Source organism: Astatotilapia calliptera, chromosome 8 (assembly GCF_964374335.1).
Source record: "Astatotilapia calliptera chromosome 8, fAstCal68.1, whole genome shotgun sequence".
NCBI lineage: Eukaryota > Metazoa > Chordata > Actinopteri > Cichliformes > Cichlidae > Astatotilapia > Astatotilapia calliptera.
The window spans coordinates 24,099,751-24,111,962 of NC_137429.1; the positions used below are offsets into that span (position 1 = coordinate 24,099,751).

At 40.0% G+C, this 12,212-nt stretch overlaps 1 protein-coding gene across 1 annotated transcript in view; it reads right to left on the reverse strand.

Moving 5' to 3' along the window:
* Window positions 1-12,212, reverse strand: part of pemt (phosphatidylethanolamine N-methyltransferase) — a 77,825-nt gene that overhangs the window by 27,902 nt on the left and 37,711 nt on the right. The window contains exon 4 of the mRNA XM_026177316.2: window positions 3,745-3,890. Within this exon, the coding sequence (XP_026033101.1) occupies window positions 3,745-3,890 (146 nt within the window). The remainder of the gene's footprint in view (window positions 1-3,744; window positions 3,891-12,212) is intronic.

The following is a 12,212-nucleotide window of genomic DNA, read 5'->3' on the forward strand; positions in this document are numbered from 1 at the left end:
GCATCATGTGGGTAGTGGCTGTAAAGCCTCAATAGGAACAGAACCAGCATACAGTTAGTTTGTGCTGATGAATGCAACTTGTGTAAAATGGGCCCCCAAATCGACTGAGGTTGACTGCAAAATGTTGTCAATCTGTCGGCACTTATGAAGTAGACAGCAATTATTTGAAAACCTTCACCTCTCTGTTTGACAGTGCTTACAAAGCAAATGGAAAGTGGTCATTCAAAGTTTGAGGATGTTGCAAGCATAACCTCCTGGTGAACCGTTGGTCACTGCAACTAACCTGCAACTAGTCTCTGAACGCGAAAAACATCAAGGCAATCATAGAGTAGCCACCACATTTTCCTTGTCACTCTTGTCTTGCACTTCGATTTTTTGTAATCATCGAGTATAAATTGCGAATATTAAGCTGTCTGCATGTAATCCCCCCTTCCCACCCGGAAAAGTTTCTACCTGGCGCACTGCGCTGAGCATGTGTGTTGATTTCACAAGGAGGATGCAGAACAAATTGCAGAAATTTGCAAAACATGCTGTAAAACTATTGCTGCTAAGGGTAGCAATACCACATATTTATTCCACCAGCTGAAAGGTCATCCACTGCCATAATAACACTGTTTAAAATTCTGCATGTCAACGTCTCCCCACACACCAAAGAAAATGTTAAATAAACCAGTAGTGACTCCTATGACTGGTCAGTAGCTTTTGTTTTTTGTTTTTTTAATTGTCACCATCTACACTTTTGTTTCTGTAATTTGAGGTCATCACATTTTTTTATTTTACAATTTTTATACATTATAAACACAAAAAGCACCTTTTTAATTTTTAGTTGTTTTATTTTATCTCATTAATTCTTGCTTGATGTCCTATTTTGTTGCTGCGATCTTTTGTTTTCTAAAGGTCTAGTGTTGACCACAGAAAGAGACTTACTGTGACGCTATTGTCATTTGTCGAAAACTTCTCAGTTTTGTGCAACCGATCGTTAAAAAAATGGTTAAAACATTTCAGTTCATTCAGATTTTTTGTATTCAAAGTAGAAAAAAAATTGAATGTTCGATTAAACATACAATTTAAAAAGAGTTTTCACTGCTCTCTATGCAGTCTTGTGAAAAATGAATTACATCCCATGATTCAAGAGCTTCAAGTAATTGTTTCTCTTTATGACTTTATCAGTCTATGACATGGTTACGGAGGAACAGATAAATATTCTATTCAATTCACTTTATTGTTACTAGACAAGCAGACAGGCAGTACAATGAAAGTGCAGAGAACACAGTAACACGCAAGATGAGATAAAATTGTTAAATTTAGGGAAAAGAAAAACATTTCTACACGTCACCAAACTGCCAAAACCTCTGATTTTATAGACATTTTGGCATATCATCAATCAATTTTCCCTGCTAATTAATTGCATTTGATTAACTGGTTATCAACAGGGAGTTTACACTTATTATTATTTATTCATGTGCATTTGATTAGTAATGCCTGGCTGCTACTTACCCCCTATCCTATGGAAGGAGCCAGCATGTCCATAGTTTTTCAGAGGACTGTATGCACAAACATCAAATGTAACAGCAGCCAGACATGTGGCTTTTACTACTGCTTTTTATTTGAAGGTATACTGAAAGTTGAATTGTTCCTGTTTTATAACTGCAAAATTTATTGTTCCAAATGGTTGGAGAGTGAAACCTGCAAACAGCGTTTTGCGACCGGCTTGTCCACTCCGAATACAAAGTAGACTCCTGTTATCACACATGCACATTCCTGGCACGTCCTGCTGTTCCTCCTGCCTCCCTTGTGTTGTCACAGATAGTGATTAGTTTGAAGCGGAGTGATGGACTGAGGGCATTTCAGTGCACCGATGGACAAATATGCTGAAGAAGCTCAGACAATCTGCCTGGTTCTTGAAGATGACTCATTTAGTCGACTGACCTAAAAAAACAGAAGCTACTGCATGCCAAATGGTCCTGGCAATCTTGAGCTCATGTTCATTTGAAACAATGCCTGCATGTGTTCAGGAGTACATTGAACAAAAGAAAAGGTGTTTGTCTCAGAAGGAAACAAGAAGATATTGGGACATGCCATATCATGATTATGAAAACGACTATATTCAGAGAAATATGTTGGGGCGCATGAATTGTTCAAATGTGTCAGAGTTCATGTGTCTTTACTTATGTAGAGACATGAACTACATGTCCTCTTTTGCATTTTCCTGTGTCTCATGTGATCCCTTAATGTTACTAAAGGCTGTTTTATTGTAGCTTTCATGTACAAGAGCACAATGTGGTGCTTTGTTTGCTCATAGTTTGTAAAGTTTATAGTTTTATAGTTTGTAAAAAAATATGATTTTATTATAATTAATGCAGTTAAGTGAACACAAAACAAGTGTTTAAGGCCATGCTTGGGGTTTTGTAATGCTTAACCCTGAGCAAAATTATAATTTATGGTAAATGCTAACATCTACATGCTATTGTACCCACAATCTCACTGATGCTGCAAACCGGTTCTGAGAAAGGTGAGGTGCCATCTCTGTTTTGAGCACACTGACTGGGACATGTTCAGGGAGGCTGCAACAAATGGCAACCGCACCAACTTGGAGGAGTAAACATCATCTATGATCAGTTACGTCAGCAAGTGCATCAATGATGTCACTGTGTCCAAGACTATCACAATACGCTCCAACCAGAAACTGTGGATGACTGCAGAGGTGTGTGAGCTGCTAAAGACTTGAGAGTCCGCCTTCAGAGCAGGCGAAAAGGCAGCCCTCAGAACAGTGAGGGCCAAACTGCATTCAACACAATCATTCCTGAGCAACTGGATCCCAGACATTCTGACGGAGAGACATCAGTCCGTCCGGATCGGTAATAGCATCTCCAACAGCACCACACTGAGCACTGGAGCCCCTCAGGGCTGTGTGCTCAGCCCACTGCTGTTCACTCTGCTGACTGTGCAGCAATGCACAGTTCGAACCACATCATCAAGTTTGCCGATGACACGGCTGTGGTGGGTCTCATCAGCAAGAGCGATGAGTCAGCATACAGACGGGAGGTGCAACAGCTAATGCTTGGTGTAGAGTCAACAACCTGCCTCTGAACACGGACAAAACAAAAGAGATAATTTTGACTTCAGGAGAGCACGGAGAGATCACTGTCCACCTAACATCAATGGATCCTCTGTGGAGGTCGTCAAGAGCACCAGATTCCTTGGCGTTGACTTGACGGAGAACCTTTCCTGGTCCCTCAGCACCTGCTCCTTAACTAAGAAGGCCCAACAGTGTCTCTACGTCCTTCCTTGCACTTGTACTATGTAGTCATGTGTTGATTGTCTGTTATATGTAGCACCATGGTCTTGGAGGAACGCTGTCTCGTGTCACTGTGTACTGTATCACTGCACATGCACAATAAAGCCACCTGGCTTGATTTGATAAAATTCTGATCGTTAGCATCTGAAGGTTGGGTTAGTGTGTTAACAGCCTGCAAGAATCTATTCAGTACCTGTTAAAGAATTGTATTAAAAACTACATATGTAAACCATTTAGTGTCACAAGAGGAATCACCACAACATGGGATTCACCCTCTGGGAACAATGGCAATCAAGCGTCTGCTGATATATGCCAGTCTGGATAGATGCTTACAGTTTAAATCTTTGTTCTTCAGTGATGTGTACAGTATTCTTTAATAGGAAGTTATATTTAGACTAAAATTATTTTGTGTCCATTTAATATCTGACACTGTGTCTGGGACTCACCTAGGAAGGTTCCGGTGAATCCCAGAGCGAGGAAGCTGCTCACTACGAGAAGGGTACCAAACACCATAAGACCTATCCCAGCGTAGAAAACCTCCGTCCTCTCCATCACCTCCCACCTGGCCTGGGCCTTCATTGCCACTGTCATACTACAGGAAAAAAAAAAGAAATCACAAGTGACCAGGTCCCATTATGGTGAATATAGTGGTTATATACACAGTACAGCAAAAGCAGAAAAGTAGAGCAATTGCTTTATTTAAGGCCTGTATAATACTACCATAATATCCTAAACTTACATCCTGAATATACAGTGGTACTATACTGTATGAAACAACAGGGAGATTAGCATGCTGCTGCAATTGCAAAACAGAAAAGTTTTGGAGTGGAAAGGTTTGAAGCTTATCTCCTAACAATGCACCACTTCAAGAACACAGACACAGCCAGTACAATAAAGGCCAGCGTAAGGGCAGCACAAATTGGAGGGTTGGAAGCATGCAGTTGTAACACAGGTGCAGCTGTCACCTGTAATGTCACAAAAATAGAGTATAAGGACAGGTTTAGATACAGCTGTCACCCCCCCACTTGTCGTGACTTTGTTCATAACAAATTTGTTGTTATCTTATACAACAAGTGTGTAACATCCATGCAGCACACATCATACTGGATGTGGCATGCTGTGTGATGCTCCAGGTATTGTAACTGAACACATAATAATGGAGAACTAATGTCTTGCAGCATTTTTTCATGCTAAAAAATAAGATTTTGCTCTTGTACATAACATTAGCATATCTGGCTTCAAATTTAGTAGCACATGTAAAGTACCTTAGCCATACAGCAGCTTAGTAAGCTGCTGAAGTGGGTAGAATCTGTTTCCTCTTTCCACTCTTTTCTATCTCCAGTGGCCCAGCCTTAATCTGCATCTGTCCGAACAATCTAACGGTTCAAAGCTGTTGTCATCAGGTGTTTTCTCGAGTGGAAACTAGGTTTCTCAGAATTATACTGTAAAGCTTTGACCTGACTTTATAAGATAGCCTGACAGTACAACGGTGGCTAGATAGTGGTTTCAAACCCAGGATCCAGTGAGGCAAAAGTGCTGACCAACACGCCATCATGCTGTCCTTACTCTGATATCTTTGAACAGAAATACATCCAGAACAAGAGTAATCCATTAAAGGTCTATGATTTGCAAACTGTTCTACCTAATTATCTCTAATAATACTTGAAAACACATTTTCATTTTGCTTCTTAATGTCCCCAAAATAAATTTGATCATTTATCGAGCTAGTCACCAACTGCAGGACTGGCAGATGATGTGAGGGTTGTGTGTCGGGCAAGTGTGCTCGTTGAAAAAAAAAATTATTTTGCATTTTGTGCTTTCATACAATGTTTGAATGAAGAGTTTCTAAAAGGATGAAAGGGTCTCTAAAAGATGCTCCACTGGGTTTTTGTGTTGCCTTTATGAAAAGATGATACTAGCAGAGGTCTGACTACGAATGCAATTATCGATTTCAATTGTAAAGCATTCACAGTGAGACTTTGTCCACAGACCATTACCACTTTAAGTGCCACCTGAATAACTGTTCAGACACTGCTTGCTCTATGATTTATTAGAAGCACAACTTCCATAAACTTATGTGGACAATTCATATTTATATATGAACACCATTCTAAAGGGTAAAGGCAAGTTCATGAGACTAAGGTAGGGATACTGACTAAACCACTCCTTACTTAATTCACTGAGAATCACTAATGCAACATTTATACATCATGTAACAAAGTATCAAATACTTATAGCGGAGCTGTTATTCTCATTTTAAGCTGTCTGGTTTTATTCTTGGAACATACAAGGGCTGTAGGGTCGCATGATTCACAGTTTTGTCTGAAACCAAGCATTTGGCTCATATACCGTAGTCATAAAAAAGAAGGTAAACCTGTTTTATTAGGTAAATACAACCTCAGTTGAACAACAACACATGGCGTCGTTTAACATATTACCCTGTCTGATTAGTCATTTAACAACACCAAGCCACCATGTGTGAAAACCTAATTAGATCCTTAATGTTTAAGTGAATTAAATTGGTAAGTACCAGGCAGGTGCTGCTACTGAAAGGAAAGACAACAAAATGATCTTTAATAACTAATATTTGCTGTAAGACCATTTTGAAACAATTTTAGTCCATTTTAAGACATGTTAAAGTTCACGATGGGACAATCCGAAAAAGACTATACAATTATGGCTCGTTTCTCCAAAAGGAAATGTTCTGCAAACCCTCTTCTTTCTAAAAAGAACAAGTCATGGATTAGGTTTGTAAAGTCTACATTACAGCAACCTGGGAGAAGTGACTGCCGATTTATTATCTGACTTTTATGTTTTGGGATCTTTTTACATTCTACAGTTCTCTGAATTTTATGAGGACTCTCACAGCCAGCTGATCTGAATTGTTACCTGGCCACGGGATTCAAAAGTAATATCTTTCCAGAATTTCAAAGGCAACATCCACACAGGTGTTGGGGCTGATGACATACATGTACATGTGTGCGTTTGAGTGTGTCTATATGTGCGTAAGCTTTAACACACCTGTAGCTTTTGGTCTGAATGTAGTGTGCTTCTTGCCGAGGAAAATGGCTCCCAAATCAAACTAGGTTTGCGGTTAATAAGAAAAAAACTAGGTTACGGGGTCCGTGCTGTGAATCTTATGCCGTTCCTCCTTTTGCAAAAGGAAGCAGGAAGTGTAATGTGATGTGGCATTTTGCCACGTCAGACACAAAGAGCAACTGCTGGGATGTCTGTTAAGTAAGGTTGTCTGGCAGAGCATACTGCTGAGATTTGGATTGGAAAGGAGGCAGGAAAAGGGGTCAGGGGGACGGGCATGTGAGCAGGGGGTTAGTGGGTCTCAGGGACTGACCACTGAATGTTTTGTAATGAATGGTGACGAATCACCGCTGGTCCAAGAAATACAGAAAAACTCTCATTAAAATCAAGTTTTCCTGTACCATTTTATGCTATAGCACAGCAAAGTGTCTATTCATGGTAATATAATTGTTTCATCACAATAACGTAAATTAGCCTTACGGGTCAAAGCCATACAGCATCTCCATTAAAGCCTTCAAAATGTGAAACAGAATGTTTGACAAGACAGAAACACCACAGAATGAAGAGGAAATATTTGGAGGTCAGATAAGAAGCTTCCGTGTGGGAGTCACATAAAGGGTCTTTCAAAGTGAGCTGCTTAGTTTAAAAGTTTAGAAGTAAATGAAACACAAAAAACAAGGCTGGTTATTTCACATCAATTTAAGATTTAAACCTTGGAGTTTGACCTATAGTCTAATTGAAAATGCTTGAAATCCTCTCTGATCACTCAGTGATCATATATTTTAGGTAGCTCATGCTTCCATTAGGATCCTCAGTTACAGCAACAATGGGTGCACCATCTTCCCCTTATTTCCTAGATTTCCCCTTCACACTGCAGCACAACTACCTCCAGAGTGATTTTTTCTTGCTTTTTTTCCTTTCCTGCTCCTGCAGTGATGAGATGTTTGCTAGTTTTGCTTACTATTGGCAGGACTACAAGCCAGTAGCAAATAGAAATACTGCACAGATCAGTTCACAACTTTCACGAGGAAATGCTGCTGTCTGGTCTACTCTGGTCAACTAGTTGTTGACTTCATTTAGCCAGAAAACAGCAACTAGTCTTTTTTAATCTGTCTAAGATGAAGATCTCTTTGGATCTCCAAATACATCCTTGAAAATGTGCCAGACAACTTAAGAACTTTGAGACTGTGAAAAGTAAATGTTGTCTTTTAAGATGATTAATAAGAACTTCAGATAGAGATGTCCATTTAGACAAGAGAACTAAATTGACAAAAAGAAAAGAAAAAGATACCTTGTGCATAATACGAACTCTTACTTTTGGCTCCTACATGTATCATATATGTACCACATTTAGTTCAAGTCAGAAAAAATTGATAGACTTAGTTACAGATGGGGGCCAACATATTGTATTCAGTGGAGGCCACCTCTTGCAGATTAGCAGTCTTGACTGACAGACACCTCTGGTCCATCGGTTATGGGCTTAAATGAGTTCTTCTTTCGAGCCTGGAGGCCTACTCTGACTCTTTAAGGAATGTGTCAACAAGCCTGAAATGCTCTGCAGGATCCTGTTTGCTCTGTGCACATTGCTTTAATTGTGCATCTTCCCTTAGGGGATACTTAACAGAGCTCCAATGTTTTTACAGAAAAAGCAGGATTATTGAAGCTGATGTTTTCTGTGGCAAATGTCTCTACAAACATTTTCCATCAAGGCTGTTCCTTTTATGTGTTTTTACTTTAACACTCACATTCTGTTAAAGCAACATATATTACCTTGTTCTACCAAAATTGTAAACACTGATAACTGTCTACTAAGTTTGAAGCTGATGATCCTCTAGCCCAGGAGGGGGGCAATCTCAGTCCACGAGGGCCGGTGTCCCTGCAGGTTTTAGATCTCACCTTGGGTCAACACACCTGAATCACATGATTAGTTCGTTACCAGGCCTCTGGAGAACTTCAGGACATGTTGAGGAGCTAATTTAGCCATTTAAATCAGCTGTGTTGGTTCGAGGACACATCTAAAACCTGCAGGGACACCGGCCCTCGTGGACTGAGATTGCCCACCCCTGCTCTATCCCCCTTCATCTATCTGTTCTCTGAGGTGTGTCCACTGCCGCATCACAGATAAAATCTGCTTGTGTAGCATTTCTCTCGCTTTGATTTCTGTTGTTGCCATGATCACACAGGCAGCTGTTGCAGCAACTTGTATTACTCTCAACTGTAAATGCAACAGAAAAGAGGAGCTACTGCCCTCCATCTTTTTACTACTCCTGCTAGTCTCAGCTGCTCTGTGTTTACATTGAAACAGTCAAAAATGTGGACAGCAACTCTGTGACGCTCTGCGGAGATACTTATGCATCTTGATTCAGAGTTCAGGATGATGTTGGGCAAATAATTGTCCAACATTTAAAATAGTTCTTTGCAGACAACTTTAAGGAACAACTTTGGTAACTTGCATTGTGTAATGATGATCAATGTAGACTGTTAATGCCTGGTTTTAATATTGCATCACCCAAAAATAATCACATTACAATGCCTAAATTAAAAACAAAAAGATTCTTTACCCCCACCCAAGAAAAAACAACAACTCTCAAATGGGTAAGTGTCTGTGGATTTTCTCCCTTACAAAACTACCCATTCAACTCGAGGCACAGGGAGCAACAGTGCTTTTAACACAAGCCTCTGTAGCCAGTTTGTACTTGCAGAAGTAAAACCGAAGGTACATGTACACTTACTAAAAGTACGTCATTTAGTAAAGGACAAAATTTTGAAAGCTTTAGTAACATGACTCAGGGCTGCTCCTAGGAACCCTGACTCACAGTTCAAGGTAGCTCATGTTTGGCCACTCCAAAGTTTGTCTTCTCAGGCATGTTCAGTACAGGCTGTCTCTCATTCATCAGCAAACGGAGCTGTACAGACAACCAATTCAATACCTGCTGCCAACCTTTTCCAAACATTAATCATATTTATATACATGGATTTTTGATATATTCATGTTACAAATTCAGAGCAATTTGTACGACTGAATGTGTAACCCTTTTATATTTAGTACTTCTAAATCTGTCATTTGCTCTCGACTCTGTGTTAATAGCAGGAAAGATAAACATAGACAGTTAATTACAAAATTGACTTATTAAAGCTCAGAGAGCTTTCCCTAAAGGTTTATCATTAAGCCTAATCAGTGGAGAGCATCAGTGCTGTATGGTTGGCAGATAAAAATAAACTCCCTTGATATCCTGCATGCCTGTCAAATAGTTATATTTTGGTCTGACAGAGCTATAAAAAGGCGTAGCTGGCAATCAGGTCATTAGCACTGTAAGCAAGTCATTTAGGCGGACAATTTAGCAGCACAACAAAGAGGCTTTAAGGTCAATTGGTCAGTGTGTCTGTTAGCTGGGACTGAAAACAGTAATAATGTTTTAGGTGGGTTTTTTGTTGTTTTTCCACAGAGGACCATTGTATCTGCTGTGGTGAGCAGAGCAGAATTGCATGTTTCTATTTGCGCTTTCCTGCAGAGGACAAATCTGCTGAACTGGCCGAGCAGCAGATCAGAACACAGCCATGGTAGTCTCATAAACCAGCGGTCCCCAGCCTTTTTTGCCCTACAGACCGGTTTACGTCCGACAATATTGTCACGGACTGGCCTCACGGATAAATACAACAAAATAAAACCAGTACTAGTACCAAAAAAAGAAGATTTATTCATAACACACAGGAAAACACCCAGGGAAACCAAGTTAACGCTAAAAATTATAAAAAAACCCCAAAAACAATAAAAAACAAGTAAAACCAAGAAAACCATAACTTTCACACCCAAGCCTCAACTCTTGCGGCCCGCTACCAAACAACTCACGGACAAGTACCGGTCTGTGGCCGGGGGTTTGGGACCGCTGTCATAAACAACCAATAAGCACAGTGATTCTGCTGAAAACTAAAAAAATGTGCACTACTATATTGAGTATGATCATTATTTCTGAGGCCTCAAAACAGCTGATCATGCTGGAACTCACAGTGCCCTGGGAGGAGCGGATCGAGGAGGCCAATGAAAGGAAACGTGCAAAGTACCAGGAACTAGTGCAGGAGTGCAGGGGAAGGGGCTGAGAGACTTTCTATGAGCCCATAGAAGTGGGTTGTAGGGGCTTTGCAGGACGATCACTCTGCAGAGTCCTAGGCCGGCTGGGTGTGGCTGGGGCAGCCAAGAAGAGGGCCATCGAGGCTGTGAGCCTGGGTGAGGGTGTATGATGTTGTGAGACCCGAAACACCTGATGACCACAGGATACATCACTGAAGATGCGTACCAGTGCATCCAGGAGATGTGTCTTGTATAGTACTTTGACTTCATCACTCTTCATGGCATGCTGAGAGACAATATGAATACAAATGTTTTTTGGTAAGATAAAGTTTTTATATGAACAGCAGCAGAACTAGCAAATGTAAGCTTTTAGTTGAGAAATGAGGCTGTAGCATTGGTAGAAAAAGCAAGCAGGGCACTGATGTCTTCAACTCTAAAAATAGAAACGGTGCATTCAAGGTGAACAAATGGATGCATGGTTAGAACACATACCACAAAGATTAAAATGTCCTGTTTCAACTACCAGGCAGCTAGACCTTTTCTACAGGTCATGCCATCGTGCTCTCACTCAAGGAAAGATTATTTTGTCATAAACAATGAATAGTATATTATCTGACTTAGTGGGCTTGAATTGACCAGAACAATGCCCACGTGCCAAATACGTGGGTAATGAGTCACTTTGATTGATAAACAAAAAAACCCAAACCCAACATTCATTAATGTTCATGTCTGCTCACTAACAGCTTTACTCTGTCTTTGTTACTATGGTAATTAGCGCTAAATCAAGTTTTTCACCGGGTGAATACGTCATTCAACCTCATCTATTTTACTTGTGGTGTTTTGCTATTCTACACATTTCTGCAGCAATTTTGTTAAATTAAAGTCCCACTGATTTCCCTTACAAAGTTCATTTTGGAGCACCGGCGTGACACTGTTGTGGTTTCATCATCGGTCAAATAATAAACTCTTCTACAAAACAGATGGTTTTTAATGATTTTTAAAATGATTTTACTGGTTTAACTGCCATTATATAAATACCAGAATAGGTCTTTATTTTTGTGTTTAATAATATTAAAGAGTCCTGACTAGAAAAAGAAAAAACAGAACAGCAAAAAACCCCAGATGTAACAAACAACACCTTTATTTAACTGAGGACCTTAATTCTACATTCACACTACGAAAGTAATGGTTAGAGACTTTGCTATGGCCAAAATTAATGAAACTGTGCAGTTAACTTGGACTCCACTGTTGTTGCGACTGAAGTGGTTGGTTTGAAGATGGGAACAAGGTCAGTGATCACTCAAAGTCAAACCACCTTTAGTGGATCATCAGTTTGTTAAGAAATTCCACCAAGTTGGCAATTACATGCAATCTGTTTATGATAATACAGCGATTAACTGTGACAAATCCACAAAGTCTGTTACTGTCTGCATGCATAGACATTCATAATTTAACAGAAGCACATATTAACTACTTACACTCAGAGTCCGGCCAGAAGCTTAAAGATTTTTAATCAGAAATTCATCTACATCTAGTGACATAGACACAAAATGAGATTGGTGCTTGGGAACCTTTGCCACCTGGTTGTACTTTGGTTATACTCCAATATAAAAGCAAAGGTTGACTCAAGTCCCATATTGCAGAGAGACACATCACAGACCTACAGACTGACTTGGACTGATTGCAATGTGTTCACAATCCGTCTGGGTTTATAGATTAGACAGTAATTAAATGCAAACCTTTGCCAATCTGTCTGAGAATGAGAGTGTCTAACGGAGACCGTTAATGTGAGGGAGATTACGACTGTTT